The sequence below is a fragment of the Pleurodeles waltl genome, chromosome 5 (assembly GCF_031143425.1).
Source record: "Pleurodeles waltl isolate 20211129_DDA chromosome 5, aPleWal1.hap1.20221129, whole genome shotgun sequence".
Classification (NCBI taxonomy): Eukaryota; Metazoa; Chordata; class Amphibia; order Caudata; family Salamandridae; genus Pleurodeles; species Pleurodeles waltl.
The window spans coordinates 63,386,964-63,413,675 of record NC_090444.1 but is presented as its reverse complement, the minus strand read 5'-3'; the positions used below and the strand labels follow the sequence as shown (position 1 = coordinate 63,413,675).

The window sequence follows — 26,712 nt, the reverse complement described above, 5'->3', positions numbered from 1 at the left end:
CACCATCTTGGTTCTTGGTAGAATCAGGCTCACTGGTTCAGGGTTATGCCTACTCCCCACAGGAAGAGGTCATATAGAGGGTGTAGTCACCCTTGGGGTAAGCAGCCCATTGGCTACCTTTCATTCTTCTTAAATGCCCCTAAATTGAATACTTAGGAGGCACCCTTGATGCCAGGAGCTCAGATTTGACAGATCCAGAAGAGTACAAAGAAGAGCTGTGACATCAGGAGACTTGCTGTGGACTTTGGGTGACAAACCCTGCCTGCACCAGTCTCAACAATCGTGACAAAGTGACTCATCCTGCAGCTGAGCATCTGCCAAGAACCCCAGTAGACTGTCAGCCCTTCGCAAATTGCCAGCAATCTCCTTTTGAGTAGAGGAGCAACTCCCCTGCAGTCCATAGGCACCGAAGCATCAGAGTCCTGTCCACCATTTTGCATCTCCCCGGACAGCCCGACACTGCAGCCGCCTATGAAGAGGTACTTGTGTCCCAGAAGGTCAGACCCGTCGACCCACTAAGTGTGAAGACCAACCAGAGCTGCACAGCACCAATACAGCCTGTGTGAGTCCAGCCGGACTCTCACCGCACTGAGACCAAGCAACCGTTGAGGGACGTCAGCATCAAAGAGTCCCATTTCCAGAGTGGCCCAGGTGTCCTGTTTTCGCACCCTCAACTGGCGAGACCAACAACTGCAAAGACCTTTGATGCACCCAACCAACCTATCGGCTCTGCACCGGAGGACCTCAGCCCAGGTACCCGAGAACTGACTGTGCGTTCTTGTTCCCAAGACCATTGCAACCCGAGCCCAGTCTGGGAAGCCTTTCCCCACATAGGAAAGCACAGCTGTGTAAAGACACATTTAAGTGAACATTTTACTTACCTGTAAAAACGGATATTAAAAAAAAAATACATATTTGATAAAGAAGTTCTTGGTATAAAAATTTACATAAAATTATGTGCTATTTTTCTAAAGTGGTCTCATATTTATACTTGGAGTGTGTGTCTCATTTATTGCCTCTGTGAGCACAACAAATGCTTAGAACTATCCCCTGACAAGCCTAAACTGCTCAACCACACTACCACAAAAGAGCGCATTTAGTGTTGTCATTTGTGCCTCTGTAAACCGATATGGGTTTGCCTGGACTCCTTAAACAGTGTACATCGTTTTGGACCACTATATAAAGAGCCAGCTTCCTACATTGCTCTCATCCATTTAGCCGTATTTTTGTAGATAGCCTTTCCTTTTGTCTATCGTTGTACAATGCTTATCTTTAACAAGTGAACCTTACTGTTCAGTCGCCATTATCAGGGTATAGTAGCGCTGTAACAACCATTACAAAATAAATAAAATGAGGGTGCATTAAATATTTACATTTTTATTGCATGTGTGTCTCTGCTTATGCCTGTGCACACCTCGGCATGTGTGAATAAGGATGGGCAGATGTGAAGGGGAATAACTGGGCACTTTGTTGGCTAAACACAAGCTCTAGGGCCAGCACTGACTTCAAGAATAAATGATCTTTGTTTTACATCAGCCCACATTGCCTTCTAGCTTGTAAGGTCCTCATTACAAGTTCAGGACTAAATCCTGATCTGTGTGCAAACTGGAGACTATATAGAGATCGGAATGAAGAGTTGTGTGCACCCTTGCAGTTTTCCCCTTATCGCTTCCAGCAGGACACAGGTGCCAAAGTTATTGAGAAAAAGGCCTGGAAAAAAGTCAAAATATGCAGAAATTGATGTGTAAAAAAACAATAGAGCTCCATTGAGCAAGAAGTATTCACGAGACTTGGTAAATACCTTACAAAGGGATAATGTTAGTTAGCAGGTGTGGTAAATACTCCACCCTATTCTGCCCCACTTATGATGAGGACCACAGTGTCACGTACCGTTTGCTATGCACAGACAGTTACACAATTATTGCTCCTTCTTCAAGGAAATCAGGCCTTTTATTAAACTTTTGTAGTAGCCCGCAGCTACCTTCTGCTCTGATCACTAAGTTGCAAACACTGCACATTACATACCGCCACTCCTGGTTTAGGGGAGCAATGCTGCCAAGTTACATTCTCTTACCTTTATTGGAAACATGGTGACTCTCTCTGGAGAATCGATGTTGTACCAGACGCAGAGGCTACTTCGGTTCTGCGCCACCACCACGTCGCTGCCTGGCACCCACTGCACATAGGAGCAGTAGTTTAGGATGGTGGATCGAGTGTTGCTCTCAATGTCGTAGAGATGCAGCTGCAGGAGGGCAGAATGGACAACAGACGAGAGGGACTTAGGCTCATGAGCTCGTGCATAACATACAGTGGTTAGTCTGGTTTCTCAGGGTTCGATTAAAGTACATGGTGCTAGTGTAGCAACACTATGATTTTAACCTGTTTGCAATCAAATGTTGATGAACAGAACCGTTGGTCGCAATGATTTTAACTCAGCATTTACAGTAATTTACAAAGTGCAAGCGTTATACCTGAGAACACTTCTTTCACAGCAGGACTTGAGATATTTATATGGCTTTTCATTAGATTCAGACAGCATCAGAAGAACTGCTGCACCTTGCCAAGATGTAGAGAGGACTTCTTGTGCTACATTACACACGACATGCAAAGCACTCTACTCTTTTCAGGATTCCTGCTAGTTAAGATTTGGTCTATTGGCCCGTTTAAAAACCGGTAGATACAAGACTGCTTGCCTTGCTTACAAGACAAACTACCTCAACATACCAAAATACCTACCTTGTAAGCCAACTATATTAGAAGGCAAAATCGTGCTGCACAGTTAGCGGTCACTCTGCCTCAAATGCTGCTGCTCTAGAAAGCAAATTAACTCTACCTCAAGTTTTTACCAGGTTGTGCCACCAAAATATGGAACTCAAACGCCCAGGCTCTGACTTCCAGGTGATTTCAGATGATCACACAGAAACCGATCCTAAATACAAATGCTATCCAAGAACTAATGTGTTACTGTTTATCGATCTCTGGCCGTCACTGCCCAACTCATGTTGACTCTTAGTTACAGCCTTAAGAATAACACAAAGCCTTCTTACAGATGAGCTCATTTCCCAGACTGATATTATGCTTTTTTTGTCTGACTTTGACTAAGTACTATGCCCTTAACCTGTCCTTATTGATTTCCTAGGCAGCAATCATGAACACTATGCAATAAGCATGAAAATCTATCTTTGATACTGGCAACGACTTTCAACTGAAAGAAGCAGTACCACAATAATCATGTAATTTATGCCACCATTATGTACATTTGTTTTATGCCCAATCATTTCAACCCCTTATTGTACACCCCTGGGGCTTCATTTGGGCCTAATTTACATAATAAAAACTGCATCAAATCGATTAACTTAAACATCCAATGAACCAAAGCAAAGATACTACATGCCCTGCAGATATCCCACTTGCTCTGCTGCCACCCTGAAAGAAATGAGAAAATGTTGGGCAAGTCTCACCCCCAGCTTCTTGTCCCGGAACAGCAGTTTGTGCCCGGTCTCGTTCAGCTCCAGCCAGTCAATCTTGGTGTCATGACTTATGGTGCCAGTGTTGAAGCCAGCAACAAGATCCACTGTAGAGAAGGAGGAGTCATCAGTGAGGGAGGGAATGTATGGCAATACGTGGGGAAATCCGAGATCTGACTAACACTTATAATCTTCATAATATTTAATGTTTGGAAATCACTAAGGTGTCACCTTGAGGCAGAATAAGTGGACTTGCAGTCATAAGGGGCTCTTAAAAATATTTGAATATTTTATTAGCAGTTCTTTATTTCATCAAGTCATCAGGTCTAGCAAGCGAGTCTGGCCCTCTCCAGAACGGTTAACTTTGGGAAACATGTGACAACGTGCTTTATTTTAAAACACCTTTTACCAAATACATTGGAACCGAAGATATACGTTTTACAGTCAACGACTCCACGGTCAGGAAAAACACCCCAACAGCATCACCTCTGAGTAGCAGAACATTTTGTATCATTTGTCAATAGGTGAAATGTCTGCTGTTCCCTCAAGGTTTGCGGGAGGTATGTTACACCCTGCCATTCATTCTACAGTGGGCATTTTCAACAAGCTGTCCATCGATAACAGTTATACAATATAAAATGTTACCATGCACTGAAAGCTTCTGTAGGTTTATATAATCCACTCAGAATATCAAAGACATTTATTTGTAGAAATCACAGTTTTATTTGTGGACAATTAAGTATTATTTTTTTTTTTTATCCTTTGAGTCGATTACATGGCATAAACGCCTGAAGAACATGCAACCCTAATACAAACTATATTGGCAGGCACTTGAATAACAAGTACAAAATCATTGCTCAGTTTGCATATTTTAGAAATCACTGTTCAGACATAATTCACAGGCAATTAGATACTGCTGCTCACTATGATCCAATATGGGAGAAATAAATACCAGTAGAGAGACTCAGTAGTACTGAACCCACGTAAATAGCACCCCACCCATGAGAAGTGCAGAGCAGTAATGCACCAATTGTTAAGAACATAAAAACTAAGGCACTACCACCTGAGGAGATCTCATTGAAGAAAAAATATTTTCTTGGGGAAAAATGTAAAATGTGAGATTCAATCAGTCCTTAAAGTATAGAAAAGCACCAGTGCTTGCATTGGAGCCCCAGCTAGACGCAGCGAGGAAGCCTAAAGACTGTTCTGAACTATCTCTCCTGTGAGGAAAGTACACCTTTCCTCTGGTCCTGTATCAATTTTTTGGATTTCATGTGCAAGACAATTACAGGACTTGGCAACGAAGAGGGTGAACCTAAGAAGATTAAGGCACAAAGTGGGTTGAATGAAGGGGTGAAAGGGTCATTTGTACGCTTCTTCTCCTATTCAACTCTGTAGGTAAGGTTAGGAGAGCTAAAGTGGACTGCTCCCACTGGTAAAGCATGAATAAGGCCTGCAGGGCCGCAGACAAAATAAAAAAAAACAACAATCTACTTACCTCTGGTAGCAATCATTCTAGTGGATACTATATCTACCTTGAGACTCCTCACCTATTTAATCCCCGCAGGCGACAGACTGAGATAGCTTTCAGGCACCAGCAGGTGGTGCTAGACTCTGCCTCGACACCAGGCACCACCACGGACATGAAATCAGGGAAGCCATATTGGCGCCACCCATGCACAATGATATCAGTTCATTGTCCTTTTTTTAATCCACAACCAACGAGGCAGAGACAAGGCCAACTAGAGTGACAATTTATGCAGTGCACAAATGCTAAAGAGAGTTAACTAAGGGACCTAGGCCATTTCTTGGAATGGGCAGGAATGGTTAGGAATGTGGGATCAGTATGGAATCTGGAGGTAGACTGAGAATCCCCCAAAAAGATTGCTACCAAAGGATGAATACTACCTGAACATTCCTCACTTCTTGAATCCATACCAGAGCACTAAGCCCATATTGCTGTGTCTTATGAAAGGTTAAACCAAGACGTTCTGCAGAACAAATCTGGCAAAGTGGCCATTGCTGTGGACTTCAGATTCAGAGTAGAAATGCCTGCTGAAAGTGTGGACCAAAGCCACATCTCAGCCTGATAAGATATCCAGAATATGAACATACCTGGAAAATGCAGTGGCCTTCGTCCTGGTAGAATGAGCCCTGATTCCATATGGATGCTCTGTCATGGCAAGAGCGGAGCTGGTCTTAATACAGAACACATTCCATCAGAAAAGTGTTCTTTTGACAATGACCCTGCCCTTTTTTGCCACTCACATATTCAATGAACAACTCATCAACCATCTGGTATTTCTGGTTACTATTCACAAAGAAGCTCATAACCCTGAGGGAACCCAAGCCATGGAGCCTTTCTTCCTCGTTGGTGGGATGAGGAGATGGATAAAAGCAGGAAGGGTGAAAGATGGCACACATAAAAGGGCGTCAGCACTTCTGAAAGTAAAAAAAGTCCTTGTTCTCACAACCAACTTGTCCGGAAAGCAAGATGTGAATGGAGAGGGGACATATAAAGCCTGCATCTCACTAACTTGATAAGACTAAGTGAAGGCAATCAGAAAACCTGTTCTGGTGGTCAACAACACAACCTGCAGCTATGCATGGCCTAAAATGTTGAATTCACCAAAAAGGTAAGCAACAAATTAAGTCCCATTGAGGAACCATGAAAGATAAGGAGGAAGCATGTCAAGTCCACCCCTTAATGGACCTTGTTACAATGTGGGACTTAGACAATGAAGGTTGGTCAGATAAACAAAGGAAGGCCGAAAGGGCTGAAAGACCACCTTTAGCCATGCCAACTGCAAAGCCTTGGGGTGAAGTGCAGAACATCCAAAAGGCATGCTCCTCAGTGCACCGAACAACAAAATAGGACAAATATCCAGAGTTAACAGATCTGGTGGAGGAATGACGTGCTGATCAGATGACATCCACAATATTCACAGATAAATAAAAGGAGCTCAAGTTGCTCCATTCCAACTTCAGGCATGAAGGTGGATGCTCTGGCGGTTGAAATGTGAACCGCCCTTCCAGACTGCAAGACCAGGTCCACTCTGGGAGGGAGCAGGAGAGGAATAGTGACAAGCAAATCAGATCTATGTACCACACCCTCCGTGGCCAATCCTGTGTGATCAAGATCACCTGTTCATGGTGCTGAGGCAACTTCCTTGACATGCAAGCAATAAGAGGAATCTGAAAGAACCCAATGTGTCATGGAAATTCCCATCTTCGATAAATGAGCCTCCCACAGCTCTCCACCACAGAAACTAAAAGGTACAGAAAAGCCATCAATGCTTGTTTTACCAACTAGCAAAACTGCTCATCAGAGGAGAGCTCCAGAGACCAAAGATGTCCTGAACCACCTCCAGGTGGCACCATCACTCATGGTAGGCGAGGTGGCACAGACTAGTCAGTCCTCAGGTTCAGGGAGCCCACCAGATAGTAGACTAACAACAAGACATAGTGAGCCTGAGCCCAAGGCCACAGCTTCAGCATCTCCCGACCCAGAACGTGAGTCCACACCACTGTATTTGGTGACATATTAAATCATGGTCACGTAGCCCCTAAGGACTTTAAGATATGCCCTTAAAGCATGTGCATTTCTCAGAATTCTAGCAGACTGACAGGACACCTCTGTCCACTGAAAACCAAAGGCTATTGCTCTCCAGAGCCTCCAGATCAGGACCCCACCTGAGAGTGGAGGCATCGGTCAGCACAATGATCAATGCAGTCTCCTGCAGAAAAGATTTTCTGTCACTGATCACCAACAAAGATCTGATGCTCCCTCAGGGGATATCCAGATGGAGTCCATTAGCACTCCCAGGGCTGAGTTCAGTGGAAGTGGTGGCACCACTGAAAGACCAGCATGTGCTGACTTCTAGGAGGGACGACCAGGCAGCAGGATGCAAGGAGCCTCAGAAGGTATAGAACTGTCAGTGCCTGAAGAATAACCTGATGCTGGAATACAAGTTATCCCGAATCCTCAAGGAAGTGGGGATGTCCAGAAAGAAGTTGTATGATGCTCCACCCTGATGAACAGGAGGCGCTGAGTGGGATCCAAGTGGGACATGGGCAGGTTGCTGGAGAACCCAAAGTGGACCAGCTGGGACCTTGGGGAATTCAGATGGTCTCACACTAGCCAACAGCCAGTCATCGAGGTACAGGAATACAGATACCCCACTCTGCGATGATTTGTTTCACCCACCACCATCACCTTGGTTTAGGCTTGAGGTGCTAACGTCAATTTGTATAGGAGGACCATGAATTGGTAGTGAGGGATCCTATCACAAAACACAGGTACCTTATATGCAACTGTAGGATTTGGATGTGAAAATAGGTGTCCTGAAAGGCCTGGGACACCAACCAGTCTCCCAGCTACAGAGCCAACAGAATCTGCACAAAGGATTGCATCTTGAATTTCTTCTTGTGGAGGAAGTCAATCAAAACCTGTAGGATGAGTAAGGGACAACTACCTCTGCATTTCTTGGAAACAAAATGAAGCAAAATAACATCCTACTCGATATTGTGGTACTAGTCTAGCTTCATTGCCTTTAGTACCATCACCAGTACCAGTACCTTTAGTTCATGGCCTTAGCTGTAGGTTACAAGTGTGCTCAACCAAGATGACTGAGCAGACAGGGGAAACTCCTAAAAAGAGAGAGTGAAGCAATGTTCTATTATCAGCAGAACCTATTGGTCTGTCTTGTTGGTTTTCCAGTGTAAGACCCTGCCTCCCACTGGCTGCACATGCTTCTTAAAAAGCAAGCTAAAGCAGGAAGATGAAGGAAGTTGTTGGCCGTGGTGACCCTAGGCACCACCACAAACCCTGTACTGGTGCAGGAATTGTTTTGGCTTTTGTATGGGCAGCGAGGGAAGGTTCTGTCGGAAAGGTGCTTCTCCAGAGAACACACAAAACGTGTAGTACTCTCTGTGAAATACCTGAAAAAGGAAGGCCAACCATAGGAATTGAGCCATAGCCTGCCCCTTCTGGAACCATGCAAATGCAGAGTTAGCCTTCTCTCTAATCAGACGGGAACCATCGAATGGCATGACTTCCAAATTAGCCTGGACGTTACCTGGAAAGCTGAAATCAAAGCTCTATCAAAGCTACACCGAATGGGAGCAAGGGCTTCAGGATAAGGATGCTGGCTGCAAAATGTCAGTAAGGATGTTAGCTATGTTTTGTTTCATGGGCAACGGCAGCTACAGAACATAGGGTCTCTTTTTCAAGACAGTTGTAACTGACACCATTTTCACAGAGTAAGGCGCTGATGGGCATTCAATGTCAACTTCTGGCGATGTAATGAGGTCACTTGCATGAACGTCAATTCAGAAAAATGCCAGAGATAGCAGAAGTGACATGACACACCCATTTTGACCTTCAATTCCACTCACACACACGCTTGCACATACACACATTCACACTTACACACACATTCGCTCATCGAAACAGACTAACCCTCAAGCACGCACACAACATATGTAAAAGCGTATTTTTATTTTTACCTCAGCTGTGAAGGAGGGTCTAATCCAGTTAATTGTGCTACATTTTTTAAATTACACTAACAGTGAATAATTAAACATTTTTCACTGGTCGTGGATTTAAAAAAAATGAGAGAAAACAAAGAGAAAGGAGCCCCAACCAACCTTCATAACAACGAGCTGCCCTGGTGTTTCTAGCACTGCTTTTGCCACCTCTGAAACCAGAGGTCGCAAAGCCAGTATCAGGGGTCGCAAGGGGAAAGCCAGCGGTCGCAGCTGCGACCTCTGAGGAACCCCAAATGACGACCATGGTCACTTGCACTTTGTAGGGCCAAACAGTTGGCAGAATCATTGTTTTCAGGGAGAGAAGATTTCACACCCCACTGCTGTCATCACTATCAAGTGCTACATCAGGAATCTAGCTCTGACCCGAGCCTGAGCCAAATAAGTCTTGCAACTTGTGAAAGTATTCATCCCTTGCCAGAGATCTATACTGAGGATCTATACCGAGGCTATACAGAGGCTCTTCCGCCAGCTGCCAAGCCTCGTTTCTAGAACAGATTGGGGTGGCTTTTGCTGCCACATGCAGCAGCTCCAAAGACAGTGATGGCACAAGTGAGTGCCATCAGGGAGTCCTACAAGGAAACTACAACATCGACTGATGCTGTGGCAGCGCTAGGGGAAGGCTAAGCAGGACAGACTGGCACAGAGGGAATACCCATGAGCAGAAGTTTAGTCTGAAAACCCGACAACTCAATGGGGCATGGGGCGCACCAGCGGAAGCATCGTGGAATGAGGACAGCACACAATGTACCAAGGACCAGCCTAGCCGCACCCACCTACCCTCATAAAGGCCTCTCTCCTTGCATCTGCATCCCATACCTCGCTCCATCCTGGTACTTCAGAACACCATCTTCTCAGTACAGCAAGAGTTCTGCTACCTAGGTGTGACCCATTATCAAGATGCACTCCATCCATGAAAGCCTTAGCTGAATCCACTTTTGTGAAAACATATCTCTTTCTCTGATAGTCCACAGAAGAGCTTAGACCTTTCTGCGCCATAGACTTGTTTAATCTCCAACAGTTCCTTCTTTCACACAATGGCATTCTCACTCATATCCAGGAAAAACAAGAGTTTGACCTCTCCCATGTTCACCACTTTTGTTTGTACGCGCAGATGAAACCTTGCCTGCACTACTGCTGCCATAAGTATGACACCCCCATGTATTGTAGATAAACAGAATATTCTGTTGACAAAAGAGGTGACCTGATGCTCCGACATATAAGAGAGATCTCTTAGAGCAGTTATAATAAAGTTAGATTTAGTTAGAGTAGTTATAATAAAGTTAGATTGGGCTTCATTCGATCTATTATCGGGCACCCCCAGCACTCTACGATTCCTTCCCCGATGCACATTTTTCAGCAGATCCAACTTTGAATACAAACATCGGCAAGGCCTCGGTTGTGTCTTCCAATGCTTCATTTTATTTTACCCTCTGTCTAGACATCTCACAGCCCGCTGCTTCTTCAAGTCCGCTGCTGGGCAGCGTCAGGACTTCTACATACGTCCACCATTGCAATTCTGTGGACTCTGTGCTCGGCTTGGTGCGGCTGGGGGGACAATGTCCCTAGCTCTTCCTTTCTGCTGCTCGCTCCACCCCAAAGGTAACATTCTTGCTAAGGGTCACGACGAATGGTGAGGCTCCACAAGCTTCCTCTCCACTGCCTCTGCTCTTGGTCCATTCCAGTAATAAATGGTGCTGACCGTTCCCCAGGTTCCCACACCTCTGGCAAGTCCTTTATGGGTCCTGCCATCACAGTCACCGCTTTACACTCTGCACCTCAGTGCTGCCTCGCTAATCGGGGCTAGAGGATTGAAGACAAGACACCTAAATTCCAGCCTGGCTCAGTGCCAAAACTCAACCCCTGGGTGCAAGTTCTGCACCCGCAATTGCCACTAGCATAAAGGTCCTGCATTCCCCCAGGTGTCGCTCATGGGGAAAAGATGGGAACCCAGTAGGGAGCACTGAATGATGGCAGTCATCACGGGTGCCAGCCATGCCTGCTATTTCGTGATGCATTTTAGAACCATTTTTTACTCAGAAAAATGCTGTCTGAAAGTTCACAATTGTGTAATACAAAGACAAGTACAGGAACAATTAAGACAAGGCTGCAAGTAAAATGATACTTTGGACAATATAAAAATATATGTATATAATGCTGAAAAAACTATTATGCTTGATAATTGGAGGTAGTGGCTGCTGCTTTTTGTACGTACTTTGAGAGAGATCACACATACACGTCCATCGTCCAGCTGAGCCGAGACCATGCTCAGATGGCAGCGTGCATTGTATACATGTTCCTTCTCACTTATTTGTGATAGCATTTAACAGAAATATACACATTGCACTGTAAGCCTCATCCAGAAAGTCTCTAAGTGTGTTGATACCCTGAAGTCTTTCGTAATCGTACTAACCTGTTGCTATGGTTTTCATGTCAATCAGGTAGGCTAGCTTCTTGTTTTCTTCCATCCCCTTCTGTTTTCTCTCATTCAAACGGACACTGTTGAGGAAAAGGTAAGTTAATGAGAAAAATAAAATTGCAAGAACCTTTTAACCTAAATGAAACATAACGGTTCCTTTAGATTTGTGAAGTTTGTAGCTAGAGGAAGATTTTGTTTATAAAGCCCAAAGTAGTCACATGGCAGCTAAACCAGGTGTTGTTCACCGCATTATTTCATGTAAAGTTTGCATGCAGAGCACTAACCCTCCCCAAGGCACTTGCATCCTCGCAAGAAGAGATGAAATGCTAGCTACCCACAGCAGACAAGATCTTTCAATGCATGCTCTTTGAGCAGCAGTAGGCCCTTGGAGCATGTGCAGAATCCTTGTCATGAATTCTTCTCAAGCTGGCAACACCTTGTGCAGTGAACACGAAGCAACCTGATACATTCTTTCCCACGAAATGCAAACCTAAGCCACCAACTCCACCATGCTGTAGACCCAACACAACAGAAAGCACTTTGTCTGTGACTCTAAGTCGCTCCTAGACAATACGGAAGATACGTTAACCCCTTTCATCACAGGGATAAATACATTGCCAAATGACATGGGTCAAACAATGCAGTCAATACTTTCCATAACTCCCAGTTACAAGCAAGTAAAACCAAAATGTGTCCTTTCCCAGTAACCCAGGTAGGGTGAACAAAAATGTAGTGGCGAGGCTAAAAACTGATAGAAGAACCAACTGCCTAGAAAAGGGTGTAGTGATTGCTCCTGCCAGCCACGTGTCCAAACCATGTCTTATTCATCCCCTGTGTCAAAGATGTTTTCAGTCCAGAAAGTCTCCCAAAAGAGTCTGGTAAATCAGATGGCAGCGCTATCAATCCCACTTCCATCCTCCCAGCCTATCAATATGTACCTCTCTACAGAACAGCATATTTCAATGTCAGAGAAGATGAGCTGAGCATTTGTGGAATGTTGAGAGAATTAAATTTACCTGCATGAATGAAAGAATATGATGAAACATGTGACACGCATTAGGTGCCCTGGAGATGCAACCCAGCACTACAGTAAGGTAGATCATCTGTGGCTACTAGTAAACTCAAAGAAATGTTTAGCAGTTTTTTAAATCCTACTGCAGAAGAAGTGGAGTTTCAGGGTAAAGAACTTAAATGAATGTCCACCCTTTTTTGATTGGCATATTCTGGGAACTTTCAACAGATGAAAGTTTGAGAAACGCAGTGTGTTCTCAGGCAGATTGTGTGGCAATCTGTTGTTCAGAATTTACAGGCTTCAGTTATAGGATGGTATGTGCGTGAGCATTAGGCATTTGAATAATAATGTCTATTTGTGCTGGCAGCCAATGTACATTTTCTAGCTGGGGGAAGAGGGGAGTCCAGTTGATTAACTGCCTTCTATGGATTTTATAATCTGACCACTGCATTCTGGATGACTGGTAACCATAGGGTCAGTGTAGCCAGAAGTCCATGATGAACAAGTTACTTACCTTTGGTAAAGCTCTTTCTGGTAAAGACTATCTAGCTGCAGATTCCTGACCTTTTGAGGTATTCCCCAGGCATCAGACTGGATCCAAAACTTTTCAGCTGAAGCTTTTGTGCCAGTAGGTGGGGCCATGCAGCTTCACACAGACACTGTTCCACTCCGGAAATGATGAGTGGAGCCTATATAGGTACCACTCCTACGCGCGGTCAGTTGCTTTCAAGAGAGCCATGCCCCTAGATGCAGAGCCCCAAAAGCAATTTGATGCGACAAGCGTTCATATTCCTAGTCTTGGGATGTGTAAGGAAATGCCTCCTTGGCATGGTTACCCCCTGACTTTTTGCCTTTGCTGATGCTATGTTTTGATTTGAAAGTGTGCTGAGACCTGCTAACCAGGCCCCAGCACCAGTGTTCTTTCCCTAACCTGTACTTTTGTTTTCACAATTGGCACACCCTGGCATCCAGGTAAGTCCCTTGTAACTGGTACCCCTGGTACCGAGGGCCCTGATGCCAGGGAAGGTCTCTAAGGGCTGCAGCATATCTTATGCCACCCTGGGGACCCCTCACTCAGCACAGACACACTGCTTGCCAGCTTGTGTGTGCTGGTGAGGACAAAACAAGTAAGTCAACATGGCACTCCCCTCAGGGTGCCATGCCAACCTCACACTGCCTATGCAGTATAGATAAGTCACCCCTCTAGCAGGCCTTACAGCCCTAAGGCAGGGTGCACTATACCATAGGTGAGGGCACCAGTGCATGAGCACTGTGCCCCTACAAAGTCTAAGCAAAACCTTAGACATTGTAAGTGCAGGGTAGCCATAAGAGTATATGGTCTGGGAGTCTGTCAAACACGAACTCCTCAGCACCATAATGGCTACACTGAAAACTGGGAAGTTTGGTATCAAACTTCTCAGCACAATAAATGCACACTGATGCCAGTGTACATTTTATTGTGAAATACACCCCAGAGGGCACCTTAGAGGTGCCCCCTGAAACCTTAACCAACTACCCGTGTAGGCTAACTGGTTTTGGCAGCCTGCCACACTCGAGACATGTTGCTGGTCACATGGGGAGAGTGCCTTTGTCACTCTGTGGCCAGTAACAAAGCCTGCACTGAGTGGAGATGCTATCACCTCCCCCAGGCAGGAGCTGTAACACCTGGCAGTGAGCCTCAAAGGCTCACCCCCTTTGTTCCAGCACCACAGGGCACTCCAGCTAGTGGAGTTGCCCGCCCCCTCCGGCCACGGCCCCACTTTTGGCGGCAAGGCCGGAGGAATTAATGAGAAAAACAAGGAGGAGTCACTGACCAGTCAGGAAAGCCCCTAAGGTGTCCTGAGCTGAAGTGACTAACTTTTAGAAATCCTCCATCTTGCAGATGGAGGATTCCCCCAATAGGGATAGGAATGTGACCCCCTCCCTTTGGGAGGAGGCACAAAGAGGGTGTACCCACCCTCAAGGCTAGTAGCCATTGGCTACTAACCCCCCCCAGACCTAAACACGCCCTTAAATTTAGTATTTAAGGGCTCCCCTGAACCTAAGAATTTAGATTCCTGAAACTACAAGAAGAAGAAGACTGCCGAGCTGAAAAACCCCTGCAGAGGAAGAACAGAAGACACCAACTGCTTTGGCCCCAGTCCTACCGGCCTGTCTCCTGCCTTCCAAAGACCCTGCTCCAGCGACGCTTTCCAAGGGACCAGCGACCTCTGAATCCTCTGAGGACTGCCCGACTTCAAGAAAGACAAGAAACTCCCGAGGACAGCGGCACTGCTCCAAAAGAACTGCAACTTTGTTTCAAGGAGCAGACTTAAAAACCCCTGCAACTCCCCGCAAGAAGCGTGAGACTTGCAACACTGCACCCGGCGACCCCGACTCGACTGGTGAAGAAACAACACCTCAGGGAGGACCCTCCGGCGACTCCGAGACTGTGAGTAACCAAAGTTGTCCCCCCTGAACCCCCACAGCGACGCCTGCAGAGGGAATCCAGAGGCTCCCCCTGACCGCGACTGCCTGACTCTGAAATCCCGACGCCTGGAAAAGACCCTGCACCCGCAGCCCCCAGCACCTGAAGGAACGGAACTTCAGTGCAGGAGTGACCCCCAGGAGGCCCTCTTCCTTGCCCAGGTGGTGGCTACCCCGAGGAGCCCCCCCCTTGCCTGCCTGCACCGCTGAAGAGACCCCTTGGTCTCCCATTGAAATCTACTGGAAACCCGACGCTTGTTTGCACACTGCACCCGGCCGCCCCCGCGCTGCTGAGGGTGTACTTTTTGGGTGGACTTGTGTCCCCCCCCCGGTGCCATACAAAACCCCCCTGGTCTGCCCTCCGAAGACGCGGGTACTTACCTGCTGGCAGACTGGAACCGGGGCACCCCCTTCTCCATTGAAGCCTATGTGTTTTGGGCACCACTTTGAACTCTGCACCTGACCGGCCCCGAGCTGCTGGTGTGGCGACTTTGGGGTTGCTCTGAACCCCCAACGGTGGGCTACCTTGGACCCCAATTTGAACCCTGTAGGTGGTTTACTTACATGCAAAAACTAACGTTACTTTACCTCCCCCAGGAACTGTTGAAAATTGCACTAAGTGTCCACTTTTGAAATAGCTATATGTGTTTTATGTAAAAGGTATATATGCTATTGTGATTATTCAAAGTTCCTAGAGTACTTACCTGCAATACCTTTCAAATGAGATATTACATGTAGAATTTGAACCTGTGGTTCTTAAAATAAACTAAGAAAATATATTTTTCTATAACAAAACCTATTGGCCTGGATTTGTCTCTGAGTGTGTGTTCCTCATTTATTGCCTGGGTGTATGTACAACAAATGCTTAACACTACTCCTTTGATAAGCCTACTGCTCGACCACACTACCACAAAATAGAGCATTAGTATTATCTCTTTTTTGCCACTATCTTACCTCTAAGGGGAACCCTTGGACTCTGTGCATACTATTCCTTACTTTGAAATAGTGCATACAGAGCCAACTTCCTACAGTGATATAACTTTTGGCAAAAATTTGGGATTTGTACGTTGAACCACTTTATGTTTGTGTATTTGTATAAAGGGTTCCTGTATGGTAAAGGCTTAGATTTCACTTACTCTTCTAAGAGATGTGATAGCTATTAGGAAGGCTACTTTCCAAGTTAAGTATTGCATTTCACAAGAGTGCATGGGTTCGAATAGTGGACCCATGAGTTTTGTTAATACAATATTGAGGTTCCACGAAGGAACTGGTGGTGTTCTCGGTGGAATGATCCTTTTTAGACCCTCCATAAAAGCTTTAATGACTGGGATCCTAAATAGTGAATAATTAATGTGTAATTTGCAGATAAGCTGAAATTGCTGTGAGATGTATTTTAATGGATGAAAAAAGCAAACTTAGATTTTTGTAAGTGTAGTAAGTAGCTTACAATGTGTGTAGCGGACGCGTGTAATGGTTGAATTTGATTATTATGACAGTAATAAACAAATTGTTTCCATTTATTTGCATAGCAATGTCTTGTAGTAGGTTTTCTAGCCTGTTTGATGACCTCCATACATTCCTGTATGAGGTTTAGATGTCCGAATTCTAAGACTTCAGGAGCTAGATTGAGCGATGCTGGATTCGGGTGTCTTATCTGGTGTTTGCGTTGAGTTAACAGATCTGGTTTGTGCGGTAGTTTGATATGAGGCACTACTGACAGGTCTAGTAGTGTTGTGTACCAAGGTTGTCGTGCCCAAGTTGGTGCTATTAGTATTAGTTTGTTTTGACTCAGTTTGTTTACTAGATACGGAAGGAGTGGGAGAGGGGGAAAAGCGTAAGCAAATATCCCTGACCAACTCATCCATAACGCATTGCCCTTGGAGTGAAGCTGTGGGTACCTGGATGCGAAGCTTTGGCATTTTGCGTTTTCTTTTGTTGCGAATAGGTCTATTTGCGGTGTTCCCCAGTTTTTGAAGTAGGTTTGTAGTATCTGGGGATGAATCTCCCATTCGTGGATCTGTTGGTGATCTCGACTGAGATGGTCTGCCAACTGGTTTTGCTTTCAACGCTAGAAACACTGCTAGTAATTCTAGCTGATTTATGTGAAGTTTTCTGCTGAGTGTCCCATTGTCCCTGGATGCTGTGATGGTTGAGGTGTGCTCCCCACCCTACCATGGAAGCATCTGTTGTGATCACGTATTGAGGCACTGGGTCCTGGAAAGGCCGCCCTTGATTTAAATTTATATGATTCCACCATTGTAGCGAGGTGTGTGTTTGGCGGTCTATCAACACTAGATCTTGTAGTTGATCCTGTGCTTGTGTCCATTGTGTTGCTAGGCACTGTTGCAAAGGCCGCATGTGTAATCTTGCGTTTGGGACAATGGCTATGCATGAGGACATCATGCCTAGTAGTTTCATCACTAATTTTACCTGATACTTCTGGTTTGGGTGCATGCTTTGTATTACGTTTTGGAATGCTTGTACCCTTTGTGGACTTGGAGTGGCAATCCCTTTTTTTGTGTTGATTGTTGCTCCTAAGTATTGTTGTATTTGACACGGCTGTAGGTGTGATTTTTGGTAGTTTAGTGAGAAACCTAGTTTGTGAAGGGTTTCTATGACGTATTTTGTGTGTTGAAAACACTGTTCTTGTGTGTTGGTTTTGATTAACCAATCGTCTAGATACGGGAATACGTGTATGTGCTGTCTTCTGATATGTGCCGCTACTACTGCAAAACATTTTGTAAATACCCTTGGTGCTGTTGTTATCCCGAATGGTAACACTTTGAACTGGTAATGTACTCCTTGGATTACAAACCTTAAGTATTTCCTGTGTGAAGGATGTATGGGTATATGGAAGTACGCATCCTTGAGATCTAAGGTCGTCATGTAGTCTTGGTGTTTGAGCAAGGGGATTACGTCTTGAAGTGTCACCATGTGAAAGTGATCTGATTTGATGTAAAGATTTAGTGTTCTGAGATCTAATATGGGTCTTAGAGTTTTGTCCTTTTTGGGTATGAGAAAGTACATGGAGTAAACTCCTGTTCCTTTCTGATGATTGGGTACTAGTTCTATTGCATCTTTTTGCAACAACGCTTGGACCTCTAGCTGTAATAGATCCATGTGTCGTTTGGACATGTTGTGTGTTTTTGGAGGCACATTTGGTGGTAATTGTAGGAATTCTATGCAATAACCATGTTGGATAATGGCTAGGACCCACGAGTCTGTTATTTCCTCCCAATTTCGGTAATAATCTGTGAGTCTCCCCCCCCACTGGTGGTATGTGTTGTGGATTTGTGACACTGAAGTCACTGTTTGTTTTGAGGGGTCTTTGGAACTTCCCTCTAGTTTTAGGGAACTGTCCACCTCTGTATTGTCCCCGAAAGCCTCCTCTCTGATACTGGCTCTGGTATGTGGGCATGGTTTGTGAGGTTGAGGGTTCTGTGGTTTGGCCCCGAAACCCCCCTCTAAATTGTGTCTTCCTAAAAGTGCCTCTGCTCTGTGGGGAGTAGAGTGCGCCCATGGCCTTGGCCGTATCTGTGTCCTTTTTCAGCTTCTCGATAGCTGTGTTCACTTCCGGCCCAAACAACTGCTGTCCATTAAAAGGCATATTAAGCACAGCCTGTTGGATTTCGGGTTTGAATCTTGAGGTGCGTAGCCATGCGTGTCTCCGAATTGTGACCGCTGTATTTACAGTTCTTGCAGCTGTGTCTGCTGCGTCCATTGCCGATCGTATCTGGTTATTCGAGATACTTTGGCCCTCTTCCACCACTTGTTGTGCACGCTTTTGGAATTCTTTGGGCAGATGTTCAATAAAGTGCTGCATTTCATCCCAGTGGGCTCTGTCATATCTTGACAGCAAAGCCTGTGAATTGGCAATGCGCCATTGATTGGCTGCTTGTGCTGCCACTCTTTTCCCCGCTGCATCGAACTTGCGACTTTCTTTGTCAGGTGGTGGTGCATCTCCGGAGGTGTGTGAATTCGCCCTTTTACGTGCTGCGCCTACTACTACTGAGTCAGGTGTCAGTTGCTGCGTGATGTACATAGGGTCTGTTGGGGGAGGCTTGTACTTTTTCTCCACCCTAGGAGTGATGGCCCTGCCTTTTACGGGTTCTTGAAATACTTGCTTTGCGTGTTTCAACATTCCCAGTACCATCGGAAGACTCTGGTACTGGTTATGTGTGGACGACAGAGTATTAAATAAAAAGTCATCTTCAATCGGTTCAGCGTGCAGTGTCACGTTGTGAAAAGCAGCTGCTCTGGACACCACCTGTGTGTAAGCCGTACTGTCTTCAGGTGGTGATGGTCTTGCTGGATAACAGTCTGGACTATTATCTGACACAGGCGCATCATAAAGATCCCATGCATCTGGGTCATCTTGGCTCATCCCTGTGTGCGTTGGAGACTGCATCATAGGTGGGGAAGCAATTGGTGATGGTTGCGGTGAGCGTTGTGGTGATGGTGGCGGAGTTACTTGTTTTGCCACCTTTGCCTGTGGTTGTTTATCCTTATCTTGGAAAGCAAGTTTCCTTTTCATCCTTATAGGAGTGAGAGTTCTTATCTTCCCCGTCTCCTTTTGGATATGGAGCCTTCTCTGTGTATAATCTGGCTCCCCTGCTTCTAGCTCTTGTCCGAATTTATGGCTTTGCATTTGTGCGGAAATCCCTTGTTCCTCGGTGAAGGAACTTGTTTTCGGCTCCGAAGCCGGATGTTTCGGTATCAAAACCTTTCCAACAGTCTTTTTCGTCTCCGAAGCCACTTTTCTGAGTTTCGGTGTTCCGATCTCTCGGTGCCGACTCATCTCGGTTCCGGTATCTCGATGTCGAGATTGTTCTGAACCAGTGTCTCGGGCCGAGTCTGTTCTGTGCCGGTATCTCGACCGGAGTCGGATGACTTTGACACATGTGTGCCCTTTTTCGGTGCCGATGGACGGTCACCGATTTTTCGGGTTAAGCCATGGCCTGCCGGCGGTGGCGTCCCCTGGGCTTTGATGATTTTTACGTGAGTTTTGGCCGGGGCTGTTTTACTCACGGTTTTCGGCATCTGTTCTGTTTCGGCCTCGTCCGAGTCAGCAATGGAGAAGGTTTCTTCTTCCTCCAAGTCGTGGTGTCCTGACGGCGTTGACGCCATTTGAAGCCTTCTTGCTCTCCGGTCCCTCAGCGTTTTCCTCGACCGAAACGCTCGACAGGCCTCACAGGTATCCTCTTTGTGTTCGGGAGACAAACACAAATTACAGACCAAATGTGGATCTGTGTAAGGATACTTGTTGTGGCATTCGGGGCAGAATCGGAATGGGGTCCGTTCCATTAGTCTTGTAGACGCACGTGGTCGGGCTGACCAGGCCCCGCCGGGGAAACGAAACCCCAAAGGGCCACCGGAGCTCTTCCAAATTCGGTGTCGATCTGCGTTAACTAACCCGATACCGAACGCAAACAATACCGTCGAATTTTCCGAGATTTAACTAACTTTCCGAACCGAAACACGGAGCGAAGAGGAACACGTCCGAACCCGATGGCGGAAAGAAAACAATCTAAGATGGAGTCGACGCCCATGCGCAATGGAGCCGAAATGGGAGGAGTCCCTCGATCTCGTGACTCGAAAAGACTTCTTCGAAGAAAAACAACTTGTAACACTCCGAGCCCAACACTAGATGGCAGGATATGCACAGCATGTGTATCTGCAGCTACACATGCCATCGAACATATATACACACACACACACACCCTAAGTTAACTATAAGTTGCACTCCCTCCACGGACAGTTTTTCGGCAAAAATGTTACCTCAAATATAACACAGATATAATCAATGATGTTATCAAAGATGTCAAGAGTGCCGTAATTTGTGGGTTAATTAGCAGTGCATGGAGAGGGAGCAAGTTATACTTACCTTAGGGCACGAGTTAAAGTTACTTGACATAACTCTAACAGGTGAATTTCTATGTTTTTATAAGTTTAAAATGTGAGCTATAACATCCTTGTAAACTTTTTTTTTTTTTGTGCATTTCCATGTTTGTTTGTTTTTTAACGTAAATTAATTATTATTACTATACGTTAGCGCAACCACCGCTGCGCACGGCCTTTGGCCACCACCCAACCCTGAGAGAGAAAGTGAGAGAGAGAGCGATTTAGGTTTTGATGAATGATAAGCTCAGAATGACATATTTCTGGACAAATTGAAAAGAAAAATGTTTTTGTCAATTAAAAAGAGTGAGATCACCTTTAGGTATAAAACTTAATAATTTCTAGTTGAAAAGAAAATAAAGCAGGAAATGACCAGACTCCCCTAGACTAGAACCCTTAACCTTTAATGAGCGTGTTTGATACCTTAACCATTAGGCCATAAGTGATTCCTTACTGTGCAGTGTCCAGACTTAGCTATGACATTCAATCCACAGATTTTGAGGGGGAAAAGGCTTCAATGTTGAATCACTAGGAATTTGTAACAGAAAATAAACAGACACACTGTCATGAGATACTAGGATTTGAACCTTCAACCTACTGACAGTGCACAAGCTTTACCATCGGGCCAGAAGTGACCCTTCTCTGCTATCCATCAAAACAAACATCTTGCCAGTTTGACGCTTTGAAGTTATTGCATGGAGTGACCATTGCAATAACAATCTCTCGGTCTCTCTTCCACCCCATTATAGAGAGTGACAGGACCACGCGGTAGGAGCCTCAAAAACCCCGCGGTCCTAGCTGGCTCCCTGCATCCTGAAGGAGCCGGCATTGCTCCTACAAGCAGTGAGCTGCTTTAAATAGCAGCTCCCTTCTTGCAAGAGCAATGTTTTCACCTGATTCCCTGCACGCATTTTTAGTTGCTGGAAACCCGATGATAACTTCACTTTCTGCAAGTAAGAGCTGTTTGAGAGCTCTCACTTGCAGAAAGTGAAGTGTTTGCTCTGAGTTGGCGGGAGCTGTCAAAGCTCCTGCCAGGTCAGAGCAAACAACTATGTCCTGGGAGTGGGCACCCCGAGACACAGCAGGAGCCAGTCCTGGGGGGTGGCGGTCCCCAGGGCCATCTATGGCTCCCAAAGGGGTGCCACACGGCTCCCCTACAATGTAAAATAACCCCGGGGAGGTGGTGGTCCTGAGGGCTGCAGGGGTCTGTGCCCCCGCATTAGATTTCATTAAATCCCCGGGAAGGTGCAGTCACAGGTGCTGCAGGGGTGACCTCCCCCGCATTCATTATAAATAAAGCCCCGGGGAGGTGGCGGTCCCCCAGGCATCATAATACCCTAGGAGGAGCCCCATGCCCTCTCCTTTACTTCAAATTGCCCCCAGGACCTGGCCCACCGAGGGGCTTCATAAAAACAAGAGTGGGAGCCAGCGTTTTTTTTTTTTTTCATTTTTGTTGTGAATTTGCATCGTTGCTACCTTTCTGCCAAATTTAGTGTAATTCTGTAATGCAGTTTGGGCTGTAGTCTTGTTCTAAGCTCCTATGGGAATTAACATGGAAAATTCATTTTTTTTAACCTCCCATGTCCCCATTTTTTTCTCGTCCCTGCTTGACGGATCACCCCGAAACTTCCCATGAGCAACAAGAATCACAGGCACATTCTTTTTGGAAAATTTTGTAAAGATTCTTCAGACGGTGCCAAAGGTATAGGCAAGTCAGAAAATGCTTTTTCTATGGAAACATGGCCCTAACTATAACCACCTAGTGGCCACCGCCAGTAGGTGACATATTTTATATATATATATATATATATATATATATGGAAAATGTCACTTACCCAGTGTACATCTGTTCGTGGCATTAGTCGCTGCTGATTCACATGCTGTGCACATCCCGCCATCTGGTGTTGGGCTCGGAGTGTTACAAGTTGTTTTTCTTCGAAGAAGTCTTTTCAAGTCACGAGACCGAGGGACTCCTCCCATTTCGACTCCATTGCGCATGGGCGTCGACTCCATCTTAGATTGTTTTCCCCGCAGAGGGTGATGTAGGAGTTGTGTATGCTAGTAATAGTGCCCATGCAATGGAGTGAATGCGTATGTACATAATGAAGGTTCAAGTAATATATTTACAAATGTACAAATGTTTAAGATCTACTTCTAAACGGCTACAGGCTCCCGGGGAGGCGGGTGGGCGCATGTGAATCTGCAGCGACTAATGCCACGAACAGATGTACACTGGGTAAGTGACATTTTCCGTTCGATGGCATGTGTAGCTGCAGATACACATGCTGTGCATAGACTAATAAGCAGTTATCTCCCCAAAAAGCGGTGGTTCAGCCTGTAGGAGTTGAAGTAGTTTGAAATAATGTTCTTAGTACAGCTTGACCTACTGTTGCCTGTTATGCAGTTAACACATCTACACAGTAGTGCTTGGTAAATGTATGAGGCGTAGACCATGTTGCTGCCTTACATATTTCGTTCATTGGAATATTTCCTAGAAAGGCCATGGTAGCACCTTCCTTTCTGGTCGAGTGTGCCTTTGGTGTAATAGGCAGTTCTCTTTTAGCTTTAAGATAGCAGGTTTGAATGCACTTAACTATCCATCTAGCAATGCCTTGTTTTGAAATAGGATTTCCTGTATGATGTTTTTGAAAGGCGATAAATAGTTGTTTTGTCTTTCGAATTAGTTTTGTTCTGTCAATGTAGTACATTAGTGCTCTTTTGATGTCTAATGTATGTAGTGCTCTTTCAGCTACAGAATCTGGCTGTGGGAAGAACACTGGTAATTCTACCGTTTGATTCAAGTGGAACGGTGAGATTACTTTTGGTAAATATTTAGGATTGGTCCGTAGAACAACTTTATTTTTGTGTATTTGAATAAATGGTTCTTGAATAGTAAATGCTTGAATCTCACTCACTCTTCTTAGAGATGTGATGGCAATTAAAAATGCAACTTTCCACGTTAAGTATTGCATTTCACACGAGTGCATGGGCTCAAAAGGTGGACCCATGAGTCGTGTTAAGACAATGTTGAGGTTCCATGAAGGAACTGGTGTTCTTGGTGGTATAATTCTCTTTAGGCCTTCCATAAACGCTTTTATGACTGGTATCCTAAATAATGAAGTTGAGTGCGTAATTTGCAGGTAAGCTGAAATTGCCGTAAGATGTATTTTAATGGAAGAGAAAGCTAGTTTAGATTTCTGAAAATGTAGTAAGTATCCTACTATCTCTTTTGCAGATGCGTGTAAAGGTTGAATTTGATTATTATGGCAGTAATAAACAAATCTTTTCCACTTATTTGCATAACAGTGTCTAGTGGTAGGTTTTCTAGCCTGTTTTATGACCTCCATACATTCCTGTGTGAGGTCTAAGTGCCCGAATTCTAGGATTTCAGGAGCCAAATTGCTAGATTCAGTGATGCTGGATTTGGATGTCTGATCTGTTGTTTGTGTTGTGTTAACAGATCTGGTCTGTTTGGCAGTTTGATATGAGGTACTACTGAAAGGTCTAGTAGTGTTGTGTACCAAGGTTGCCTTGCCCATGTTGGTGCTATTAGTATGAGTTTGAGTTTGTTTTGACTCAACTTGTTTACTAGATATGGAAGAAGTGGGAGAGGGGGAAAAGCGTACGCAAATATCCCTGACCAGTTCATCCATAGTGCATTGCCCTGAGACTGATGTTGTGGGTACCTGGATGCAAAGTTTTGGCATTTTGAGTTTTCTTTTGTTGCAAATAGATCTATTTGTGGCGTTCCCCACATTCTGAAGTAAGTTTTCAGTAGTTGGGGGTGAATTTCCCATTCGTGGATCTGTTGGTGATCCCGAGAGAGATTGCCTGCTAACTGATTCTGAATCCCTGGAATAAATTGTGCTATTAGGCGAATGTGGTTGTGAATCGCCCAATGCCATATTTTTTGTGTTAGGAGACACAACTGTGTCGAGTGTGTTCCTCCCTGTTTGTTTAGGTAATACATTGTTGTCATGTTGTCTGTTTTGACAAGAGTGTATTTGTGGGTTATTATGGGTTGAAATGCTTTCAGAGCTAGAAACACCACTAACAGTTCTAAGTGGTTTATATGAAACTGTTTTTGCTGAATGTCCCATTGTCCTTGGATGCTGTGCTGATTGAGGTGTGCTCCCCACCCTGTCATGGATGCATCTGTCGTTATTACGCATTGTGGCACTGGGTCTTGAAAAGGCCGCCCTTGGTTTAAATTTATACTGTTCCACCATTGAAGCGAGATGTATGTTTGGCGGTCTATCAACACCAGATCTAGAAGTTGACCCTGTGCTTGTGACCACTGTGATGCTAGGCACTGTTGTAAGGGCCTCATGTGCAACCTTGCATTTGGGACAATGGCTATGCATGAGGACATCATGCCTAGGAGTTTCATTACTAATTTGACCTGTATCTTTTGGTTTGGATACATGGCTTGTATTACATTTTGGAATGTTTGGACTCTTTGTGGACTTGGAGTGGCAATTCCTTTTACTGTGTTGATTGTTGCTCCTAGGTATTGCTGTGTTTGACACGGCAGAAGGTGTGACTTTGAGTAATTGATTGAGAAACCTAGTTTGTGTAGGGTTTCTATGACGTAATTTGTGTGTTGTGAACACTGTTTTTGCGTGTTGGTTTTGATTAACCAATCGTTTAGGTACGGGAACACATGTATTTGCTGCCTTCTGGTATGTGCAGCTACTACTGCTAGACATTTTGTAAAAACTCTTGGCGCAGTTGTTATTCCGAATGGCAACACTTTGAATTGGTAATTGTAAGGAAATGCCTCCTTGGCATGGTTGCCCCCTGACTTTTTTCCTTTGCTGATGCTATGTTTACAATTGAAAGTGTGCTGAGGCCTGCTAACCAGGCCCCAGCACCAGTGTTCTTTCCCTAACCTGTACTTTTGTATCCACAATTGGCAGACCCTGGCATCCAGATAAGTCCCTTGTAACTGGTACTTCTAGTACCAAGGGCCCTGATGCCAAGGAAGGTCTCTAAGGGCTGCAGCATGTCTTATGCCACCCTGGAGACCTCTCACTCAGCACAGACACACTGCTTGCCAGCTTGTGTGTGCTAGTGAGGACAAAACGAGTAAGTCGACATGGCACTCCCCTCAGGGTGCCATGCCAGCCTCTCACTGCCTATGCAGTATAGGTAAGACACCCCTCTAGCAGGCCTTACAACCCTAAGGCAGGGTGCACTATACCATAGGTGAGGGTACCAGTGCATGAGCATGGTACCCCTACAGTGTCTAAACAAAACCTTAGACATTGTAAGTGCAGGGTAGCCATAAGAGTATATGGTCTGGGAGTCTGTCAAACACGAACTCCACAGCACCATAATGGCTACACTGAAAACTGGGAAGTTTGGTATCAAACTTCTCAGCACACTAAATGCACACTGATGCCAGTGTACATTTTATTGTAAAATACACCACAGAGGGCACCTTAGAGGTGCCCCCTGAAACTTAACCGACTGTCTGTGTAGGCTGACTAGTTCCAGCAGCCTGCCACACCAGAGACATGTTGCTGGCCCCATGGGGAGAGTGCCTTTGTCACTCTGAGGCCAGTAACAAAGCCTGCACTGGGTGGAGATGCTAACACCTCCCCCAGGCAGGAGCTGTGACACCTGGCGGTGAGCCTCAAAGGCTCACCCCTTTGTCCCAGCCCAGCAGGGCACTCCAGCTTAGTGGAGTTGCCCGCCCCCTCCGGCCACGGCCCCCACTTTTGGCGGCAAGGCTGGAGGGAACAAAGAAAGCAACAAGGAGGAGTCACTGGCCAGTCAGGACAGCCCCTAAGGTGTCCTGAGCTGAGGTGACTCTGACTTTTAGAAATCCTCCATCTTGCAGATGGAGGATTCCCCCAATAGGGTTAGGATTGTGACCCCCTCCCCTTGGGAGGAGGCAC

The 26,712-nt window shown here is 45.4% G+C and overlaps 1 protein-coding gene across 2 annotated transcripts in view; it reads right to left on the bottom strand.

Annotated features, from left to right (window-relative positions):
• The window catches only part of IFT172 (intraflagellar transport 172), a 589,829-nt gene that overhangs the window by 425,261 nt on the left and 137,856 nt on the right, over positions 1 to 26,712 (bottom strand). For both annotated transcript variants that reach the window (XM_069233572.1, XM_069233571.1), the window contains exons 14-16: positions 11,428 to 11,513; positions 3,462 to 3,574; positions 2,075 to 2,242 (exon numbers count right to left, since the gene is read on the bottom strand). In XM_069233572.1, the coding sequence (XP_069089673.1) occupies positions 2,075 to 2,242; positions 3,462 to 3,574; positions 11,428 to 11,513 (367 nt within the window). The remainder of the gene's footprint in view (positions 1 to 2,074; positions 2,243 to 3,461; positions 3,575 to 11,427; positions 11,514 to 26,712) is intronic.